Below are 24553 nucleotides of genomic sequence, written 5' to 3'. Positions count from 1 at the left end.
TTGCTGGGTATAGGTTCTTAGTTTGGAAGTTCAGGTCTCTTATATTTTATATTGACCTAAATAACATCAAACAGTTAAATTTCAATTAAAAGTCTGTCATTTTACGCCATAAAATTGTTAAAATTAAAACATATTGCTTCCATGTAGTGAATGTATTTGACAGACAACTGATAAACTTCTATAAACATATTTGGTACCAACTGTTTTGACATTAATGAAAGATATCACGTGGTTTTCAGAGTATAATTCAGCTAAGCAGTCACGTGATCACTGTCAAAATTACTGTCATTAATCTCAGAAACACGTTTTGTATCGAATACTTAAAGAAAAACTTTCTAAATGATTTTTGCAACTTTTGAGCACAGTTGAGACAAAATTGCTTGTCAAAGCCACTTGGAGTGAGAAAATGACTGTTTTAAACACATTTTTTGAAATTCTCATTAAATTTCTTATCCCATAACTTGAAAAACACTACAAAATTTGGTAAAATCAGGGAAAAAAACGGTGGGAAAAATTTGGCAGGTAACTGAGGGTTAGTACTTTCACTTCGAAATAAGTTAATCCCAAGACTAACTTCTATGAAAATTATCCTAAGAATAAATTTATTCGGTGAAAGAATTTGTCTTAAATAAATTATTATTATTATTTTGCTACCCTGGTAACTCGATCTAAAAATTTTGCATTAAAACGTTGCAGAACAGTCAAATTTTATTAAAATGAACTTCTGAACTACGTGCAGTAATTCAAGTAAATTTTCAATATCAAAAACTTTGAAAAACTGTCAAATTTCATAAAAATACACTTACTGGACCATTTGCAGTCATTCTTGTCAATTTTCACGGCCAAAAACGTTGAAAAACAGTCAAACTCAATAAAAGATGACTCACTGGATCATGTGCAGCGAATTTTCAATGTCAAAACGTTAAAAACAGTCAAATTTTATGAAAATTGACTTACTGGATCATTTGTAGTCCTTCTAATCAATTTTTAAAGTCAAAACGTAGAAAAACAGTAAAACTCAATGAGAATTGACTCACTGGATCATGTGCAGCCAATTTTTAATGTCCAAACGTTGAAAAAAAGTCAAATTTAATGGAAAATTAACTTTCTGGACTATGTGCAATTACTCCAGTCAATTTTCAAGGTCAAAACGTTGAAAAACAGTAAACTTTTATGAAAATTGACTTATTGGTCTATGTGCAGTTATTCAAGTCAATTTTCAATGTCAAAACGTTGAAAAATAGTCAAATTTAATGAAAATTGACTCACTAGATCGTGTGCAGCCCATTTTCAATGTCAAAACGTTAAAGAGTCAAATTTTATGAAAATTGACTTACTGGATTATTTGTAGTCATTCTAGTCAATTTTCAAGGCCAAAACGTTGCAAAACAGTCAAACTCAATGAATATTGACTCACTGGATCATGTGCAGTCATCCTAGTCAATTTTCAATGTCAAAACGTTGAAAATGAACTTACTGGACCATTTGCAGTCATTCTCATCAATTTTTAAGGTCAAAACGTTGAAAAACAGTCAAATTTAATGGAAAATTGACTTACTGGACAATGTGCAGTCACTCTAGTCAATTTTTAATGTCAAAACTTTGAAAAACAATCAATTTAAATGAAAATTACTACTTAATGACTTTCTGGTGAGATCAGAATTTATTAGACTTAAATTGTGGTAAAGTGAAGTTACATTTCCAAAATCACTTGGAGGGACCCTAAAACCAGAAATTTCTTAGGTTATGGGCAAAATAGATGTTGCAATATGTGTCTTGTTTTTCACTATAACTAACCTAGTATACAGAGTAAGTCAGTTAATACTACTGCCTACTAATATGGCTGTTACAAATTGAAAAACGGTCACGTGACTTGAAAATTACTAGAATACCAGATAAAAATTTGAACAATTCCCACGTGACCTAAATCTAAAAATACCAGTTGGCATTTATAATGACTATAAACTTTAACGTGACTAAAAATTGTCGAAAATGGCTTTTACAACTCGAAAAACTGTCACGTGACTTAAAAATGTCTTAAAGCTAATCTAATCAAAAGGACAGTTGAAATTTGAACAATTGTCACTTGACCTAAGTCTAAAAATGGCAGTTGGAATTTCAAGAATTGTCAAGTAACTCGAAAAAGTCCGAAATGACAGTTGCAGTTTAAAAGAGTGTCACGTGATCTAAAAGATCTAAAATGGCAGTATTGTCATGTGACTTAAAAAATGTTGAATTTTTCTTTGAAAGAACATAAGGATTATCACATGCAAACCTATATTTTAAGACAAGTTTGTCATACAAAAATATGTCGTCAAACGCTGTCATTTTGTGATACAGGGTGTCAAAGTAATAGAAATAAAAAAACACCTTAACACTCTGTATCACAAGGGATATTGGCAGAAACTCAAATCTCTAAGTAACCAAAGTACTGGCAGAAGAACAGTATTTGTAATTTACCAGTAATTTACTAACTACCACTAAAATATTTACTTTACCAGTAATTTACCCATCACTAAATATTTGTTATTGGTTATTTCTCACTTATTTGACTTGTACAGGCTGATCAAAACTAACATAGTAATTGAGTAAAACATCTGTTCATCCTGTACACCAACTGTATTTAACTTGTTACACAAAAATCTGCTTGGATCTATATCATTTGGAACGGAAAGTTCTTGTAACTTTAAACAAGTTAACAAACTTTATAAGCCTTCAAGGCAATCTTGAGCATATTTCGAGAAACTATGTAGGTACACGAAATTTCTGTTGAAATGAGATCAAATTTACTTCGATATTATTAGCTTTGCTGTATAGGGATGTCATCTTGATAAGGGTTATAAACTTTAAATTTGTTTATACCAGCAAAAAAGGGTACAAGAACCTAATTGTGTTACCTTTAAGGTTTGAAGTATTGAAATTTAATAATGCAAATTTCAGACTCTCTTTAACTTATACTTACTAACTAGTTAGTTTTGGAATAATGATGTTTATTCTAGTGATTAGACTTGATGATGATTTTGTGATCTTAACTGTTTTCCTGGGATGTATTTAGCATTTAATATAGTGATTAAGAATAACGACACTACTTGCATTTTAACTTAATTATCTAAATTACAAATTTGCCTTCTTCGGAAAATCCTCTAGTAAACCGATTTTGGCCTACAAGGCCCTCATCAGCAATCAAAACTTCTATCTTCTTCTCAGTATCTTCTCAATCAATCATCAGTCATTTTCTTTTTTCACTGGCATGGCGTTTTCATTTTGAACTTACATTTCAACGTTATATATACCAAAAAAATTATTCTTTTTGAGTTTGAGACTTTCATTACTCGGATAATAAAAGATTTTTGTACAGAACGCAGGCATCGTGGAAGTTTACGACCCTGACATGTAAAGTTTGTCGGTGTATAATCTGGCTAATGGCTGCCATTCAGGAACGGGAGGCATTATAAACGCTTTCGATGGAAAACAATGGCGCATCCAAAGTGACGGCAGTAACCTAATTCAGGATCAAAATTATCATTATCGCTGATCTAGTAGGGAATATCTGGTGACTGATAGATATTCTAGCTTAGGTGCTATTGTTTCGCATCGAAACTAGCTAAGGCTTACAGGCGATTGTTCGTCAACTTTAATAATAACACAGTTTCCTTGTAGTTTAAGGGTAATATTATTTTGGGCGTTTCCACGTGTGTACGTACTGTGACCTGGAATTAGGAAACTTTAAATTGGTATGTGATCAGTTTCGGGAGAAATGCACATCAGAGAACCTTTAATGAAACCCACACAGCACTAATTCCGTGTATAATTGCAGAACGGCATTCCTTTCTGACAGCAAACAGTCGATAGTCAATTTGTTAACCGTTTGCCAAACCCACGTAACTTTTTTTGATCAAATACACCCTTTGATTGGCATTGTACCACTTTGTATGCACTAGCTTTGAAAATACCAGATTCCCAACTAACAAACCAGGCTTTCGATGATTCACTTTTAAAAAACAGTCAGTTTAATTTGCATCATTTTGATATTATAGTCGTATGAGTCATTTTAGGCAAATTTTTAGTAAAGTGTAAGTAAATATTAAATTTAAGGAAACAAAAATCACAAATCCTGAAAATGTATCATTTATTCTTGTCATGATTTCAAAAACATTTCAATGCATATTCTAGTATCCCAATTCTTCCTGTAATCTTCGTATTTCTTCAGTAGCATTTATACGTTTCATTTACACCTGCAGCAGTTTGATAGCATATTTTAATGCTCTTTCTGTCTTTTTAACTTTCTTTTAAAGAGATTTTGTTGTTGTTGTTGTACTTCAAGTGTTCTTCGTTTTGCAAATTGATCATTTTCTGCATCTTTTCTCCATAGTTTTGTTAAATTTTTGTATTTCCTAGTTACTACAAAGTTATCTTCAAAAGGTTTGATATATGTTCTAAGTTTCTCCATTCTTCTAGACAGCTTCAAAAACATTGTACATTACAAGTTTTTAGCACTTTCTTTAAAGTGATTTTACGACTTTTACTCAATTAATTCTATAAAGTTTGACAGTCAAAATGTCTTGCCTACCTGGACGTAAATCATCCTCAGAAGGTTTTATTCTAGAATTATTTTTATTTTCTCCAAGTATTAGTGGTTTACACAAATTGCAACGCTACCTTCAGAAAGCTTCTTCTAATGTTTTGAGTTTGTCATATCTTCCAAGAACTCTCACATTTTTACTTTTCTGTAAAATTTTCTTACACAGACAATATGCAAACCCCAAATTCTCAAGACATTCCCAGAATGTTAGCGTTCTAGAGCTTTGTAGAAATTACTAAAACGTTTCAGAACGTTCTAGAATAACGTTACAAAGCATTCTCAAACTTTCTAGGCCATTTTAGCATTGACTAGGACTTTCTAAAACTTCGTGGAACGTTTAAAAAGTCTTCTAGAAACTTTTAGGTTTTATAAAACTGTCTAGAAGTTTCCAAAACTTTCCAGAACATGCTAAAACTTTCTAGAGTTTTGTAGGACCTTCTAGAACCCACCAAGACAGTTCTACATTTTTCTAGAAACGTTCAGGGCCATTTAGAACTTTCTGAAACCTGCCAGAACGTTTCAAAGCATGCTCAAACCTTCTATACCATTTTAGCATTGACTTGAAACCTTCTAGAATGGTTCCAAGTCTTCTCAAAACTTTTAGTAACACTACTACTCTCCAAACGAAGAAAAATATTTTAAATTTGACAAATGAAAAAGCAAACGATCACAAACGTTACATTCAAAACATTGATGTTTCTATTAACTGTTACATCACTTTATTTTACTTTGATTTTTGCTATATGTTGGAGAGGTCCGCGGGAACTAAACGAGGGGGTAATAGCAGTGAGTAATGACTCTTTACTCAGGTAATGGGTGTATTCAAAATTAATGAGTAATAAACATACAGAAAAATGAAATTAATATGATTCCCTGAGATTTCCCAGAATACTGGAAAACTATGAAACAATCTAAATTAGAATAATTTGCGTTACTGTAACAAAAGGGAGACAGCCAGTAAGAAGTAATAAATAATGCTGCAAAAATCGATTTTGGGAGGTAAAGTTAATTAACATTAATTAATTAACATACTCATCATAATCACACGTTAAAAAGAAACAGGCATAAAGCAAATTTGAACTAAAATAAAATCAGTAAAACCAACTGAATTCACTGAACATTCTCATTCTTCTGGTTATGCAACTTTAAAATTGGAAAATTTTCTACGTAATTAAAAATAAAAATTGGTAAGGAAATGTCTTAAAACTTGTTGCATGTTGTAACAGTGTCAACAACAACATGCTTAAAAGTTTCATCTTTCAGACCAGTTTGTATTTGCGGTTTCCTTAGGTATCCATATCCTATGTTAGCTAGATGCTCATAAATAGTGCATTGTAAGTTTGTAACTTAAAAAAAAATTGTTTTAAAAATTCCTTGGTATTCAACACACAGAGAAATCAATGCAAATTGAAGAAAAATTTTAATCCATTCAGCAAGTGTGTAATACTAGAAATAAACTCATCAAAAGAAAATGAAGAAGAAGCAGATATAGAAAATATATTAACAGGCAGAGAAGTAAAGTTTGGTATTAGTAAGTTATAACGTTCAGAAACTTTTACTTAAAACAACTAATTTTTAGTTGTAATGCTTGATATTGACTTTTGCACATCTTCGTCAGCAGAATAAGCTTTATCAAGGCAATTTTAGAGAATTCTTCTTCTTTTGTTAAACCTAGAAAAAGCAAACAACTTTTAGTGTGACGTTTATGAGATCAAAAAGTTAGTTGACAAGTAATTCGAACCGTTTTACATGCTTGAACCAGGGCAAACAAATAATTTTCCATTACCAGGTTTCCCAAGAAAACAAGTCGTAACTCAAACCGAATCATCATCCGATCGTAATTAAACGAAACTAACGTAACCAAAGCTTATAGTGGGTGTGCAAAGATTCCCTCGTAGTGGCCGAACCACACAAGCACCATATACACTATCTCTTTCATAAGTGGAGCCAGTCTTGCAGGTATCTTTTCACAAGACAACAAATAGTAATCGAATAAACAATCGATTTAATCGGTTCTGTGCAGGTGCAATACGTTTCGTCCCTATTTGTGACGGGAGTGATATTTTAAGTGAGTAGTGAGTGCTTCAATACTATACTTATGTTTTGAATGGAATTATGTTTAACAAGGTAAACTTGAATTAACTATTGTCTTCGTGGTGTTACTTTTTAACTAAATAATTTTTTTAAAACTTAATTAGCAAAACAGTAAATACAGTAAGTCTACAAGAATGACAGTAATCGACTATTATTATTACTGAATACTGAAATTTTGATATAACTACAAATAGTCAATTTTGGAACATTGTTTATGTTCAAATTTCATTTTTTTAGCAATTTATATCAAGGTTAATAAAGAAATATAATTTAATATTGCTCCAATGGTTCTAAAGGTTTTTCGTTTAACGTCAAAGGCGTAAGATGGATTGTAGTAGTTTTAATTTTAATCCAGAAATTACGAACATATTTTCACAATTACAAAAGTTTGCTAATTAATTGTAAGGAAAAGTTGGACAATGAATCCTACTTTACTTTATTGACCGGTAATATTCGCAGGAACTTTTAAGACTTTATACCATAACTAATACAAACTAAATGTACAAAACTATGAAAATATTAAGTTTTGATTCAAGATACAACTTTTTTTTGTTTCAATCAAAATCTGCAAAACAACATTTAAGATGATCAGACTTCCTATACTTGATTAGTATTATTAGTTAAATTAAAAATATAAGCTGAGATGGGGATTAAACTGTTTTTATAGCAGTTTGGTGGGTAATGAAGTAATCATGCAAGTCGATTAACTGCCACACCATATTGATGACTTTTTTAATCAGTTATTCAGTTATTTCAAACCTGTATTTGCATTTCCTTTTATTTAATATATTACGCACCCCAACATAACGGAATTAGAATGGAGGGTGAGGAACGTGGGATCTGTTATTTACCCGAATAAAATTTGCGAACTAATACGTGCATTATAACGAATAATTTCATTTCGTATTAATGAGTGGTGGATAAACAAAAAGTGGATTTGACGGGATTGTTTAATAAATTGCGATGCGGCATAACGCCGCAAAAACGGTTCGCCTATTAATTAATTAATGAGAACCGATAATTTTGTTGATTTATTTTCTGATTCGTTTATAAATTGTTGTTCATTAGTTTTCAAACGTTTCGTTCTTTGAACTGACCAGCCCTAGAGCACAAGGCCCATTTTTCAGACGTCAGTGTGGGTATTAACTGTAATCAATATGAAACAGCATTTCAACACGCCACTCATCTAGGAAACATTATAAACTAAACAAAATCAGATTGCGAACAGTTCAATTTGTTACTTTGTACAGTTTTCGCATTGTATAATTGTTCAATTCAAAGTGTTTTGTTTAAAACAAAACAGTAGAAATTATAATTGTAACAATTTTTCAGCAACTGATCACTTTATTAAGTTGAAAATCGGAAATACTTCGAACGACTGCCATTAAGTGAAATAATTGAAAAGTCAATACATATTCACCTCGCATTTCTCGCAATATTCTGACAATGTTAACAGTGAAAATTTATAAATGCTGATCAAACAGATTAAATGAGCAGACGTTCGTATATGCGCCATAAAGAAAAGCAAACACTACAATGAAATATGTTACGACAAAGTAAGAAAATACAGAATCAGAAACAATTCTAACAATAAAATTATTCTTGCATTAATTTAAATGCCACTCAAACTGACTACTCAGACGAAAATTCGACAATTGTTAGATTAGGAATCTTTGAGATTAAGAAGTTTGAGAAATAGCATATTATGAACAATGTATACTTATTTACTGAAACAAATTCAGCGTCTAATGTAGTCCCAACAGATGTAGAATGGCTCAAAAGTAACAATTATGCAGACTAGAACAACACCGGAATCGATCTTTGCCGGTTTTGAGACGAAAGAATACAATTTGGTACAGATTGACCACAAACGAAGTAAATTCAGCGTCCAACGTAGTCTCAACAGACGTAGAATGACTCAAAACCGGTAAAGATCAATTCCGGTGTTGTTCTAGTCTGCATAATTGTTACTTTTGAGCCATTCTACGTCTGTTGGGACCACATTGGACGCTGAATTTAGCTTGTTCGTGGTCAATCTGTGCCAAATTGTATTCTTTCGTCTCAAAACCAGCAAAGATCCATTCCGCTGTTGTTCTAGTCTGCATAATCGTTACTTTTGAGCCATTCTACGTCTGTTGGGACCAGATTGGACGCTGAATTTGGCTTGTTGGTGGTCAATCTGTGCCAAATTGTATTCTTTTGTCTCAAAACCAGCAAAGAGCGATTCCGCTGTTGTTCTAGTCTGCATAATTGTTACTTTTGAGCCATTCTACGTCTGTTGGGACCACATTGGACGCTGAATTTGTTAGATTAGGAATCTTTGAGTTTAAGGAGTGAAAAATAGCAGATTATGTACAATGTTTAGTGGTGATACAAGAAATTTCAAACAAAACTGTTTAGTGTGCTACTCTAATTTCTCTTGCATCATGTGAAAATCTTGAATTAGTGGTTCTCTACGATTCCATCAAACGACACTAAATTTTAGACTTTAGCCATGAAAATAAATTGTGTAATTATTAATCAATATAATTTTTTTTAGGCCAATCTTTACTACATAATATGATAATGATGGATGTTATTAAAAGTTTAGGAGAATAGAATGAAACACATTGATCTTTCAAATATTGTACACATTACGTACTACACTTGATTTAGTTTTGAAGTTCAACTTTCATTCAGCAACTTAAGATCCCTAAAAACTGTTGAAAAAGCTGAAAACTTACGTGTTTTTTTGACTTTTTCTATTCTCAGACATAGAATTTATAAAGGATTTGACGCCATGGTTGCAAAAACTCTTAACCGACAGACGCCAGACTCATCTTAAGGCTGTTTCGGATATGAAATGGCTCAACATTTATTACTGCAGTCTAAAAGTGTGGTTTTTATTGATATATTAATTTTTTTTGAAGTATATAATCAGTGCATAAACATAATTATGTGGAGGTTCAGTGCGTTGAAAACTTGACGATTTACTTACGAGCCAGTCCTAGTTTGATGTTGCAGTCGGGAAGAGGTTTCAATTACTACATGTCACGACATAGGAAATTATCTGAAATTAGCTCATTTTGATTATTAAATTCACGCCACCTCATCATAAGCAATTTGCTGAAAAACACGTCAAAAGTTGCCGGTTACACCACGAAGACGATGAGTAACTTTTGTTTAAAAATTGATAATTCAAGAATGTGCGAACATATCCCATTCAAAACCCCTTTTTTTTAAAGTAAATATATAACTTTTAGACAAAACAAAGTGGTTTTACACGCGCGATTTAAAGTAGTTATCTCCAGTGTACCGAAAGAAGTTTTTGAACACGTATTTTGCTTCTAAACTTGAGAGCTGAGAAATCTATGGGCCCCTCCATTATGGGGCCCCAAGCAGTGCCATTGTGGGTGTTAACATGGACGCTGTGTGCGGGATTGATTGTAGATCAGCCCAGATACAAAGGTAAGTCACTATATTATTTGTCTGAAGTAGGTATAAGTTAGATCTACACTTTTGGTTATCAGTAAGCAGACTACTGGTTTATCAGTTTTTCAATACTGTGAATGATGATATTCATACGTATTATATTCTTTAATCTGGCTTGTTTGATTGATTGGATTTGAATTAACTAATCAAACATATTATTAGTTATCAATGTCACATGCAAAATATATTGGAAGCTGATTGAATTAAAATGCCTGGATAAATGCAGTTGGATTTATCTGTGTAGTCAATTAAGTAACGTCAGACTTTTGCATTGCTATTTTAAATCATCTTGGACTTTTCCATATTGTACCTTAAGATCCCAGTATACTAAAATATTAAGTTCATAAAATATCAGAAATAGAGTATTTTTCTAAATTTTGATACTTTTGAATCGACGACTCTGAATACCATAGAGGTAACATCAAAATTGTTCTCATCAGAGCATCAAGTTACAGACTGAAAAGAGGCAACCATATCATTTTTTTGCACATTCTATGTCTATTAACACTGTAAAGTGAAAAAGTGTTTTAGAAATGCTTGTAATTTACTACAATTGCCCAGACAGAGCTAATCAAAGTTTAAACAGCATTACTTTTTACAAGATGTCTTCAACATAGTGCCGGATTTAGGGGGGTTCTGGTAGTACTAAAAGCAGCCGACGGCATATTAAAACAGTTATGCAACAAGTGCAAAAAGTACATCTGTGATTTTACATGTTATTACAGTGAAAATTACTGTTTTAAATGACGAAATCGTATTTGAGAGTTTTAAACACTTAATCACGTGACTAAGGTTAAATTATCATCCTTAACGTCACCTGACAGTTTTTACGTTTAGACTGATATTTTTAAAGTTACGTGACACTTTTTGAGTAGATTTGGAACGTTCCTTGCAACTACTTAAAGTGTGCTTACGATTACAAGCAATAGAAAATCATATTTTAAACTGTTTAAAAGTAACAAAAAGTAATTGCCTAACACTAAAAAAAAGTAGATAAGATAAAACAGAATAAATGACATTTGATTATCTTCAGAATGTTAAAATGAGTAAAGAAACAAGAAGTTACAGGAAACAGCAGTTATTCTGTCAACACTTTTCCTTAAGTACCTGGTACAAATCAATTTTGTCGTCACTTTTACTTATAGAAATTATAAATCAACATTTATTCACTTTGTCACTTTATATTGTGGGTTGAAACAAATGATCTTATTTTAACTACAGTAAACAGTTGGTAGAGTGTTGTCAAATGGTTGATAATCCATTTTATGGATGCAGTGTTTTTTTTACTCTCCCAGACTTTAGAACTAATAACCCCATTTCTGGACCGTAAATTACTAAGTTTGATAAAGATACAATCCGACACAGACTTGTATCATTGATTAAAATTTATATGGCGTACGCAAGGTCGTAAATTCGTATCTAACTGTATAATTCTCTTTGACAAGAACATTTTTACCGGTTACACCTGTTAAATGTCGTCCCTCCTCGTTGCACCGACCGGAAATATTCATATCCATTTCCAGTTCTGTCGTATGTAACAGAAATCTATCGGGATTGATCAAAATTTCAGTCCTCTGCCCGTTGATCTTTCAGTTTAACTTCACCTAGAAGAATTGGAGTGGAGTTGTCGGGAAAAATGTCATTTAAAGCAATGAACAACTCAACAGTAAATCATAATTGCTCCAGATGACAGGATTTCCTGTACCATATATTAAAGCGATTAGTCCTGGTACTCACTTAGCTGGTACCTAATTCTAATGCAAAACAGTTTTGAGCAACGACGTGAATTGGTGTTGGTCGCCCACAGTAGTTGGCGCAACCCACGGTTCCAAAGATGTCTGCAATACTTACAACCAGATAACACGAAGGAAGCTTAATGAAGACTTAAAGTGCCATATCAGATTTTTTTTCCACTCGTGTTTGTGTACCGCCCACGTGCTTCATACGATAATGGAATTTACATATTGATTCTGTCGCGGTACAGGTTATTAGTATCGTTAAAAAATTATTAGCACCTTTGGAACGCCCAAATCAGTTTTCTATTTCAGACAGAAAGTTTTCCATAGAAACGCTAAAAATATGTTCATTTTAATTGCTAGTCCTAATTTCAACTAAATCTAGATACCGTTCAATCCATTAGTAAAATGCCACCAAAATGCAAATTAATAATGATCGAAGGTCCCACTCTGATTGATAACCGTTTCTTCCTTAATGCGTTAAGAAAAAACTTCATTATCATTAATTGAATTAAAATGAATGGGATTTTAACACCTAGTGCTACGTAGTTGTGTTAAGGTCAGGTCGTTTGTAATAATAATCAAAACATATTTGGTCAAAGGTAATAAACATTATAAATTAGATTTTAAGCGAGCTGAGCCCACTCAGTCTGTTTGGTGTTTTGGAATATCGATCGATACATTTCTTCTTCAATTCAGATTTTGGACTAGATCTAGATACAGCAGTTTTTTTTATATCAAAAACGTAGATGCTCCATCAATGTTGTCTCAAAAAGTAGAACAACTCTTTAAATTAATTATAACACTGTTTTCTTATTTTTGAAATTGTCGTCCGAATAGCTGATCAAAATCTGAATGCTTGAATTGCTGCTGGAATCAGTAGAATTGATTTAATTCAGTACTATGACTGTGTTGCTTAAAATGACTTTTGTTGGTGATATTGTCACTAATAATAGTATATTATTCAACGAGCATGTAATAATAGCTATTACACACGAAGATGAAGTTGACGACACGAGCCGAAAGCGAGTATTGTAAATCGAGTATGAGTTATAGCCATGCGTGTAGAATACTATACTTTTTCCACGACTATAGTAAGAAAATAACACACCGCGTTGTCACACAAATTAAAATTTGACAATTTGACAGCAAAAATCAAAGTAAATTGAGTCATACTGATTTTGTTGTTTCCACTCATAAAGCTATAAAAGACGTTTGGTACTGCTTATACTGGACTTGAGAGTATTTTGTGGTTTTACAGCTTTATGGAGAGGATTTTGACGGTTGTCATAATTAAAAATAGACTAAAATTAAGTCTTAAACACACAACTAAATGTTATAATAGCCAAAAATGTACTGATAAAGGTATAAAGTCACTGATTTCGTTTCTTTTCAAGTATGTTTCGTTGTTTGGTACCTCCACGGGATTAAATTTGACAGTTTCCAGGTTTAGGACAGAACTGTCGTGTGTGTGTCTGTGTAACTGTCGACCAAATATCACAACTGCCAAAATTCTACTCATAAAGCTATAAAATACCTTTAGTACTGATTTTACTGAATTTTAAGAGTGTGTCATGGTTTTGCAGCTTTATGGAAAGTATTTTGACGATTGTCATATTTAAAAATAGACTAAATTTTCAGAAACACACAATATTGTTTGTCATAACTGTCAAAATTCCACTCAAAAAGCTAGAAATAAGTTTGGTACTGTTTGGAAAAACAACATTACTTGATGAATGAATTACAATTATTGATATGTTACTGATGTTATCATGTGCAGTAACAACCTACTTACCACACTAATTATACAATAAACTCACTAATCATGAAAATTCAGAAAACTGTTTTAATCAACCAACACTAAATTACTAAAATGTTCTAAATGATTGACACTGCACTTAATGATAACCGAAAGCCATCAACTATACCAAATACCCAGTTCGAGAGCATTAAAACAGTGTGGGAGGTAATTGAAAAGATAATAGACATTAGCCCGATTCCACCTGGTCTATTTTAGAAATTTCTAAAATATTCAAATCCCCAATTACCCCAAACAACTGCCACAATTTACCAATAAGCCAGTGTTTGTCTGACGACTCGGCTGTTTAATGCTTGTGTATTATTATTTTAATTGGTTTGTGTTAGTGTAGCAAAAGCTTTATGTCTTTATTTAATTAGTCCCGGTATTTACCTCATTAGGTCCTTATTTGATTTGGGATATTATTGTTATCAGTGTTCCTGATTTGAATATTTGCTTATTGAGAATATGGTTTTTAATGTTTCTTTTACTATCTTGATATTAGTGAATTCTGTTTGAGTTTTTTTTTGTGAAAATAGAACAATATATTCTTCTCACGCAGACAAGTATTTAATAAATTCGTTATGAAACTCGTAATAGTTTAGGGGAACACTATAAATAAAACAGGACCTTTGTTCGCCTAAGCTCGAAGGCCCAAGCACGAAAAAAATCTCCCTATAAAATTGTTTTATTCGCATTTTACTAGCTTTATAAAGCAAATAAAAGTTGCTAAAGTGCCGCTTGATCATTTCCTTTTGTCGTAGACGTCCTGGTTTACGGCCTATCTATAAAAGGCACATATTTTTTAGGTGCAGTCCGGTCTCTGATATCATCGAAGATAGAGACAAAACATTCATAACAGCCTCCATTTTTTGCTTTATGTTTCAGCAACAAACCTAGTGTTCTTAAATTGGAAGTTATACAGGAAACCCATCCAAAGTCTATAAAAATTTTTATTTTTTTGGCTCTTGAGATATAAACACTGTTTAAAAGCTATTTTATCAGCAGTTTGCTTAAATCGTAATAGAGGCCATCATGTTTTTTATAGAGCTTTCAGCGAGATAAAGCTTTTAAGGAGGTTTGCTAATAAACTTTACGATTTCAGTCGGATGACATCAATTAAAAAATCTTTACACTGTATATTTTAATCTGAAAGAACATTTGTCATTTCCTGAGACATAATCTGAAACGCAATTTCCTACGTAGGTTCCCGATGGAGCAGATAAACCAATCGCGATCTAGATTTTTAAACGCGATAAAGGCAACACCCACTGTTTTAAGTTGATGGTGTTTATGATACAATTCGATGATAAATTGCTTAATAATATATTAGCAATGCACATTTAATTATCGGCGAAGCAAAGAGACGTTTCAGGTTGTTTAATTAAGCGTGCCTGCATTAGTAGCGGTCGTTCTATTTCGCGATTACGCATTATAAACGAAGATTTATTAGTTTATATTTTACCTCCAGCTTTGTCCTACATGTACACTGTTGATGCCCAGATTTAAGAGGAACTTCAATACCAGCCCCTCCTACAATTAAAGTATTTGGAGCAACAAGCTTAATCCTTCTGAATTATGTAGCACTTTTTTATAATGTCGTTTAATTGGATTATACAAATTAGCATCGCACACTGTACAGGTGTTTATTGTTAGTATAGCTTCCTGATGTTTAATTAATTTAAAGTAATTGGATTTTCAAACCAACATCTTTTTAAATTAAACTAGTTTGTAGACTTCATTTTCTGAGACCTATTCGTAAAAGTCACTTATATGAAATTAGGAGTAAGTACGTAATATAAATTCATTAATCCTTTGCCAGAGGATTACAATTTAACATGAACTGGGAGCGCTTTGCTGACTGAATACGATAAATATGAGGATTTCAGCTCGCAAAGCGAGTTTTTATCCTACAAGTGGAACGTGCAATAAAGGATAAATTCCTAAAGAAGTAAATTTATTTCACCAATATCTTACGACCAAGTAAAGAGATATAGAAATATTTCCTTCAAATCTACCTAGTGAATAACATTCATATTTTTATTGAAAATGACAAGATTTTATATGACGTTTTTTACATTTGCTGGTATTTAGGTCAGTACGAAGGATTTACTGAAAAGTTTGTTTGTTTTGTTTTGTAACAGTTATTTCTGTGTGAATTAGATCAAAAAATGGTACAGAAATATACAGGGTGTCACAAATTCAGGGTATTGTTCCGTGGGTGTCAAGGTTTTTCTATTATTCGAGTGATATAAAGGCTGTATTTGTTTTCAAGTTTTTTTGCAGTTTAGTAGCACCAAAATGGTATTAGTGGCTCCAACACTGTCTTCTGATCTTTAAAAAAGTCACTAGAAGCTTTCAAACAATTTTTTGCAACTCAGAAACACCAAAATGTCACTAATAACTTTTAAACTATCTTCTGAGTCTCGACAATATTACGAAAGGTTCTCAAACGGTTTTTGCAAATTAGAAACATCAAAATGTCATAAAATAAGTCACCAGAAGTTTGAAAACTGTTTGCATTTGCTTAGTTTCTCCAGGTTGAGAGAAAATCTGGTTGTCAAAAAGGTTTAACCTGCCAACCACTGTTGTCATATTTTTAGAAATCCCATCTCATTGACTATCCATTGACGTACAAAAGTTTATCTAGAGTGGACCCAATCAGCTAGTTATTTACGATTGAATGAAACCTTGCACTAAAAAAGTGGAAAATAAATTTATCAATATTGACACCCTCTAGCGGCCCAACCAATAAGTCAACCAACCAGTGTTGCCATATCGTTGGAAAGCCCATTTGATTAGCTATCTATCAACACATAAAACTCCATACATCATGTATCAAATAAGATAGTTATTCAAGATTGAATGAATGAGTGTATAAAAAGTATTAAAAAACGCATGTTGAATTGAACAAAATATCAGGTTGTCTTGAAAAAAAATTTTTTTTTTGATAATTCTTAAAAAATATGAAGAAAAAATTGTGGGAAACCTCCAAGTTCCTCCAGAAAAATATAAAAAAATAATAAAAAAGGAAAGTTGTGGGGAATTTCACCCTTAGCAAGATTGCGTTAGGAGATATTTCCGAAAAACTGTATTAACATACAAAAAATGCTTTAAAAGACTCTCATCAAGTTTAACTAGACATTACACGTTTTTTTGGAAAAATATCAAAAAAGTGTCCGACTAGCGTTGTAGAAAATTTCATCCTCAACAAGATTGCATTAAGGCACTTTGGCCCTAAAGGGCCTCCTCAAGGAGATATTCCCTAAAATCTATCAAAGCACAAAAAGTGTTTTAAAAGACCTTAAACAAGCGTCTCGGTTATATAGAAAAATATCGAAAAAGTGTAAAAGAAAAATGTCTACGTTGTTTTCCAATTTAACTCCATATTTTCGAAAAGGTAATTTTTAGCCTATTCCAAATCTGCAAAACTATTAGAGTGTCCCATTTAGAAAAAAAGATGTGAGGTTCATATCTTAGAAAGGATGTCTATCTCTAGCATTTGACATGTATGACCAAAAAGTGTAGCTGTTGGTAATCTCAGGGTACAAATGTCTAAAGGTATCTACATAGCCACATTTCAGAAAATGGGTCATTCCATCACGTTCCTCTATAGTAAAGCCCGCGTTTTTCTGATTGGTTTTAGGATTGGCAAGATCTATTTCCGTATGCGCAACGTTCATATCACCGCATATTATGACTGGCTTAGATTGGTCAAGGTTTTTAATAAAGGCTTCAAAATGATCATTCCATTCTAAACGTTTTGGTAATGTGACTAGTTTTAGTACACATTCACCAAATAAAATCCTTCAAATTCCAGGGTTATGCATCGCCCCTCATTGTCAAAATCTTCCTTACCAATCCCGTAAATCACATTTTCTGGTACAATTTTGGTATAGACTGCTACACCAGCGTAACCCTCTTTTTGGCTCGACACCCAATAATCATGGTATCCGGGAATATCCCGGACTTCTTTTGGTAATTTCTCATTGCTACATTTGGTTTCTTGCAAGCAGAAAATGTCCGCGATGTCACTTTCAAGTTATACCCTTTATTCCTAGGATTGTTTTTGTTGCAACCGAAGTCAATATGATCCCATTTTGTGTCCGTCGTATTTGAAAAGGCAGATTGTGTCTCAGTGTCAGATTGTTTTCCTAGTTTTGCTTTTTTTAAAAGCTTGACTTCATCCTGTGACTCTTCATCTTGAAGAACAGCTTTTGTCTCTTTTTGAGATTGTTTGCGTCTTTTTGCTTTTGTTGGAAGCTCTTCCTTTGACTCTTCATCTTTACTGTTTGATGCTGCAGGTTCTGTTTCAGTTTGTTCAGATGGTTTTCCTCTTTTTCCTTTACTTGATTTAGCCTCATCTTTTGTGGTTAACGTTGCAGCTTTTGTCTCTTTTTGAGATTGTTTTCCTCGTTTTGCTTTTTTTGGAAGCTGCTCTTTCGACTCGACTTCATCATCGTTTGACTCTACTTTATGTACAGTAGGTGAAACTGCAGGCCTTTCTTTTCAACGCATTTCATGACACCAAAGTTCAATTACCAGTCGCAGTTCAACTGAACCAATCTTTAAACTGTGATTGTACAACCGGGCATAAGAGAATTATACTTCCATTTCCCTTGTAAAGCAACTGTGACGTTTTATAAAACTTTTCGTAACTGGTTACTAAATTAAAACTACAAATATTAACTTATAGCTTTGAATTAACAAATTTTTTTATAAAAAACTGTTTATACTTTTTTATCTAACATAATTAATAAAGCTAAACTAGTTTTTTTCTCTACCGTCATTTCCTCAACATTCTTAGAAATTTGAAACGTCTTAATGTTGAATTAAAAAAAAACTGTTAAATAATTTATACAAATTATATTTAATTACATGATGGATGGCTCTTATATTCGGTAGCCCGAGAGCAGAGGCATGACTAATTGATTTTTTCTTCGTTTACTTGCCTCAAGATAGTTTAAACTAGCTCAGGTTACATTGACGGACATTTGATATGTTTCAGTAAATATTTGCTCGTTAATCCCGCGTTTGGTTTTGAAGTTTGTTTTTTTCTTTATACAAAAATCACGTTTTATTACGGTGAAACATTGCCGGAGGGAATTTTCCGTTCACTTCCTGGTGGCGGACATTTTCCAGTTTACGCAATGAAACGAGTGAACGATAATGCAAATATATAAATTTACGTTATAAATAATAAGTGCACTTGAGCTGTCGAATTATTAATCAGCATTTGAAATTATTGCGTTTATTTTCGCGTCGATTGGTCAGTTTTTCTTCTTGTCATATCCCACTTCGATGCAATTTCTCATGCCGCTCCCTCGAACAAATTATCAGGAAGGGACACCATCTGCAAAGATTTTCAATTCGATTCAGTTAATTCAAGACGTGACTCACCTTATATGCTTCATACCAGAAGCTAAATCCTAATGCATTGTAGCATAAAGCTAAGCAAGCGGAATTAAGTATATATTTTATCATAATCCTATCCCACACATTTTAGGGGATTAAGGAAATCACCAAGTTAAATATGACATTAAAGTTTTAGACATAATTAGGCATGGGACATGATCAAAAAATATTACACTGGGTAGTTTATGGTTTTAAATTTGATTTTTACTTGTTTTTGTTATAAAGTTCTACCAAAAAGTCCGTTTTGTTTTTGTTTAACCTTTACTGACTTTACTTTCACAATTCAAGGAGTTTTAAGTACTCATATATCTGTCAAAAAGTTACAATAACAAAATTATTTCTACGGAAGGTATGTGATGAACACTTGTGGCAGCAATTACTAACTTATTGAACACAAACAGGTGCGTTAATTAATAATAAAAACAAATAAATATCGATGAATCATTGACGGTTTCAGTCAAGTTTAATTCGACCATAACAGATTAATAACAACGTCCAGTCATTAATAAAATCAAATACTTTGACATTTTATAAATAAGGGAAATTTACAGATTTGAACATTACATACAGACAAGTCTGTTTGGTAATCTTTTTGTTCTTATTAACTGTTCCAAACTAAATTTTTATTTATTTAAGCATCTGTAACAACTGATGAGCTGATATCACAACTTTTGTAACTTAATCACAACCAATATTATTAAACTTTCTCTATTATTAGTTTTCCAGCTACATCAAATTTTCGATCATCTGTCTGATAGGTATGGTAGGATTTATTATCCTCGTAAGTTCGAACATTTTTGACGTAGTTTTGCGTGTTTTAACTGGGCCTCTGTCCTGAAACGCTATGATCCCTGGGAAACTTTTCACATAGCTCTCACGGATATTGTCAATAAATCATTTCCTTTTCGGAGTTTTGAAACATAGGCGCGAGGATCATACGAAATAGCTACTCGCGGAATGCGAATATCCGTCTTTAAATTTCAGATTCCTGAACTACGTTTAAAACGGATTTCCCGATAGTCATATGCTTTGTGAAGTTAAACCAAATAGTTGCTTGTTTAATTTAGGAAATTAGAATAAAGTTATATAAACACTCGCGATTTTAATAATTTAGAATTACTTTTAATTAATAGTTATTTACCTAACAAGTGCGGGAAGTGACACTTTTCCGCACGGTGATTGCAGTTCTTCTCTTCTGGCTATCGAGTGCGGAAAATACACTTCCGGCACGTATTAGGTACAATATTTTTCCTAACTACAATGAGAACATTAGCATTTTACAATTAGTGTCATGCTATTTGTAAATGAATGGGTTACAATAGAAAACCAGTCAATTAAATTTCTTGCAGGTGTGTTTTAGACGTTGTCAAAATATTTTTCTTAGGATTACTACCATACTACTCAGGCAAAACAGTTTATTTACTTTTTAATACATTAACAAGTAGTTATTAAAAAGTCACTTAAACTGGACATGTAAAAAAATAACTACCAATCAAAGTTTATATACCAACAATTAAACAATTCCTGGAACGTTTAAGACACTTGTAAAAGCCTCTGGCAATTTCTAGAAAGTTTGCAGTATTATTTAAAGACCTCTGGCACTTCCACAGTGATTTTGGAGACATCTGACAATTTAAAACAATTTTTTGAAGGTTTAAAATACTTGTAGAGAACTTTGGCACTTTTTAGAAGGTTATCAACAGAACTTAGAGGTCTCTGGCAGATTTAAATTGGTCCTAGAAACCTCTGACAATTTAAAACAACCCCGGAAAGATTTAAAACACTTGTAAAAGTCTCTGGCACTTCTTAGAAGAGTGTCAGTAGCATTTAAAGGTCTCTAGCAAATTCAAAACACAATTTAAAACAGATCTGAGAGAGTTTAAGTCACTTGTAGAGGCTTCTGGCACTATTTAGAAAGTTCTCAATAGCACTTAGAGGTATATGAAACTTGCAAAATGGCCCTAGAAATTTCTAACAATTTAAAACAACTCTGGGAAAGCTTAAAACACTTGTAAAAGTCTCTGGCACTTCTTAGAAGAGTGTCAGTAGCATTTAAAGGTATCTAGCAAATTCAAAATGATTCTATAGGCCTCTGACAATTTAAAACAGCTCTGGGAGAGTTTAAGACACTTGTAGAGGCTTCTGGCACTTTTTAGAAAGTTCTCAATAGTACTTAGATGTCTATAAAACTTGCAAAATGGCCCTAGAGATTTCTGACTACTTTAAACAACTCTGGAAAGATTTAAAACACTTGTAAAAGTCTCTGGCACTTCTTAGAAGAGTGTTAGTAGCACTTAAAGGTCTCTAGAAAATTCAAAATGATCCTAGAGGCCTCTGACAATTTAAAACAGCTCTGAGAGAGTTTAAGACACTTGTAGAGGCTTCTGGCACTTTTTAGAAAGTTCTCAATAGCACTTAGAGGTATATGAAACTTGCAAAATGGCCCTAGAAATTTCTAACAATTTAAAACAACTCTGGGAAAGCTTAAAACACTTGTAAAAGTTTCTGGCACTTCTTAGAAGAGTGTCAGTAGCATTTAAAGGTCTCTAGAAAATTTAAAATGGTTCTATAGGCCTCTGACAATTTAAAATAGCTCTGGGAGAGTTTAAGACACTTGTAGAGGCTTCTGGCACTTTTTAGAAAGATCTCAAAAGCACTTAGATGTCTATGAAACTTGCAAAATGGCCCTAGAGATTTCTGACTACTTTAAACAACTCTGGGAAGATTTAAAACACTTGTAAAGGTCTCTGGCACTTCTTAGAGGGGTGTTAGTAGCACTTAAAGGTCTCTAGCAAATTCAAAATGGTTCTAGAGGCCTCTGACAATTTAAAACAACTCTGGGAAGGTTTAAGACACTCGTAGAGGCTTCTGGCACTTTTTAGAAAGTTCTCAATAGCACTTAGAGGTATATGAAACTTGCAAAATGGCCCTAGAAATTTCTAACAATTTAAAACAACTCTGGGAAAGCTTAAAACACTTGTAAAAGTTTCTGGCACTTCTTAGAAGAGTGTCAGTAGCATTTAAAGGTCTCTAGAAAATTTAAAATGGTTCTATAGGCCTCTGACAATTTAAAACAGCTCTGGGAGAGTTTAAGACACTTGTAGAGGCTTCTGGCACTTTTTAGAAAGTTCTCAATAGCACTTAGAGGTATATGAAACTTGCAAAATGGCCCTAGAAATTTCTAACAATTTAAAACAACTCTGGGAAAGCTTAAAACACTTGTAAAAGTCTCTAGCACTTCTTAGAAGGGTGTTAGTAGCACTTAAAGGTCTCTAGCAAATTCAAAATGGTTCTATAGGCCTCTGACAATTTAAAACAGCTCTGGGAGAGTTTAAGACACTTGAAGAAGCTTCTGGCACTTTTTAGAAAGTTCTCAATAGTACTTAGATGTCTATGAAACTTGCAAAATGGCCCTAGAGATTTCTGACTACTTTAAACAACTCTGGAAAGATTTAAAACACTTGTAAAAGTCTCTGGCACTTCTTAGAAGAGTGTTAGTAGCACTTAAAGGTCTCTAGAAAATTCAAAATGATCCTAGAGGCCTCTGACAATTTAAAACAGCTCTGAGAGAGTTTAAGACACTTGTAGAGGTTTCTGGCACTTTTTAGAAAGTTCTCAATAGTACTTAGATGTCTATGAAACTTGCAAAATGGCCCTAGAGATTTCTGACTACTTTAAACAACTCTGGAAAGATTTAAAACACTTGTAAAAGTCTCTGGCACTTCTTAGAAGAGTGTTAGTAGCACTTAAAGGTCTCTAGAAAATTCAAAATGATCCTAGAGGCCTCTGACAATTTAAAACAGCTCTGAGAGAGTTTAAGACACTTGAAGAGGCTTCTGGCACTTTTTAGAAAGTTCTCAATAGCACTTAGAGGTATATGAAACTTGCAAAATGGCCCTAGAAATTTCTAACAATTTAAAACAACTCTGGGAAAGCTTAAAACACTTGTAAAAGTCTCTAGCACTTCTTAGAAGGGTGTTAGTAGCACTTAAAGGTCTCTAGCAAATTCAAAATGGTTCTATAGGCCTCTGACAATTTAAAACAGCTCTGGGAGAGTTTAAGACACTTGTAGAGGCTTCTGGCACTCTTTAGAAAGTTCTCAATAGCACTTAGAGGACTATAAAACTTGCAAAATGGCCCTAGAAATTTCTAACAATTTAAAATAACTCTGGGAAAGCTTAAAACACTTGTAAAAGTCTCTAGCACTTCTTAGAAGGGTGTTAGTAGCACTTAAAGGTCTCTAGCAAATTCAAAATGGGTCTATAGGCCTCTGACAATTTAAAACAGCTCTGGGAGAGTTTAAGACACTTGTAGAGGCTTCTGGCACTTTTTAGAAAGTTCTCAATAGTACTTAGATGTCTATGAAACTTGCAAAATGGCCCTAGAGATTTCTGACTACTTTAAACAACTCTGGAAAGATTTAAAACTCCCTATAAAAGTCTCTGCCACTTCTTAGAAGAGTGTTAGTAGCACTTAAAGGTCTCTAGAAAATTCAAAATGATCCTAGAGGCCTCTGACAATTTAAAACAGCTCTGAGAGAGTTTAAGACACTTGTAGAGCCTTCTGGCACTTTTTAGAAAGTTCTCAATAGTACTTAGATGTCTATGAAACTTGCAAAATGGCCCTAGAGATTTCTGACTACTTTAAACAACTCTGGGAAGATTTAAAACACTTGTAAAGGTCTCTGGCACTTCTTAGAAGAGTGTTAGTAGCACTTAAAGGTCTCTAGAAAATTCAAAATGGTCCTAGAGGCCTCTGACAATTTAAAACAACTCTGGGAGGGTTTAAGACACTCGTAGAGGCTTCTGGCACTTTTTAAAAGGTTGTCAGTAGCACTAAAGGTCTGTAGAAAATTCAAAATGGTTCTATAGGCCTCTGACAATTTAAAACAAGTCTGGAAATGTTTAGGACATTTGTAGAGGTCTTTGGTATTTTTCAGAAGGTTTTCCATAGCATTTAAAGGTATTGTCTAACAAAATGAGATAAGGAATGCGACGCAACAGTCACTGAACAGAGTCAAAAAACAGCTGTCTCACTTAGAATCACTTAGAATATTCTGCTTTACTCTTAATAAATGTATATATTATTAATAATACAAATTAAAAAAAAAATGAAAAACGTGAGGTAGTTAATGGTAAATAAAAGCGACAATCAAAATATATCGAGTCAATTCAATGGCGATCCTAGATGGGTGTCACCTTTTATTGAATTTCATGTAATTACTCGACGTATTTGTTGTACGTGTCTTGTTGGGGGCTAATTGATCGGAACGAGTTTAATCGGGCGATTATGCAAGTTAAATGGTGTGGGTACACGAGAACCCAGTACAGACCGACAGATTTATCGATGCATACCCAATTAAATTCGATTTTTCCATTGTTTCCTTGCGCAGCTGACAACGTCCATTTCATCCGATTGACTTGTCTATTTTTTAGTTTTATGTAATAAAATCCCAAC

General features: G+C 33.0%; 3 protein-coding genes across 6 annotated transcripts in view; 2 read left to right on the top strand and 1 right to left on the bottom strand.

Moving 5' to 3' along the window:
* The window catches only part of LOC145735364 (cytochrome b-c1 complex subunit 8-like), a 205652-nt gene that overhangs the window by 158772 nt on the left and 22327 nt on the right, over window positions 1–24553 (top strand). The window lies entirely within an intron of this gene.
* The window catches only part of AdamTS-B (ADAM metallopeptidase with thrombospondin type 1 motif B), a 29019-nt gene continuing 10958 nt past the window's right edge, over window positions 6493–24553 (top strand). The window contains exons 1-2 of one of the 4 annotated variants that reach the window (XM_081989189.1): window positions 6493–6709; window positions 9919–10123. In XM_081989189.1, the coding sequence (XP_081845315.1) occupies window positions 10027–10123 (97 nt within the window). In that variant the 5' untranslated portion in view covers window positions 6493–6709; window positions 9919–10026. Of the gene's footprint in view, window positions 6710–9858; window positions 10124–24553 lie in introns of all 4 variants that reach the window. The other 3 variants (XM_081989188.1, XM_081989190.1, XM_081989191.1) reach the window with 3 other exon arrangements.
* Window positions 17158–24507, bottom strand: LOC145735632 (recombination repair protein 1-like). The gene is given in 4 exon segments (XM_081989621.1): window positions 17158–17465; window positions 17468–17717; window positions 17720–18186; window positions 24429–24507. Coding segments are annotated over 4 exon segments (1104 nt in total).

The sequence above is a fragment of the Ips typographus genome, linkage group LG11 (genome assembly GCF_016097725.1).
Source record: "Ips typographus isolate SLU linkage group LG11, UJ_Ityp_2.0, whole genome shotgun sequence".
Lineage (NCBI taxonomy): Eukaryota > Metazoa > Arthropoda > Insecta > Coleoptera > Curculionidae > Ips > Ips typographus.
The sequence above is the reverse complement of the archived record's forward strand: the minus strand, read 5'-3'. Positions and strand labels throughout refer to the sequence as shown.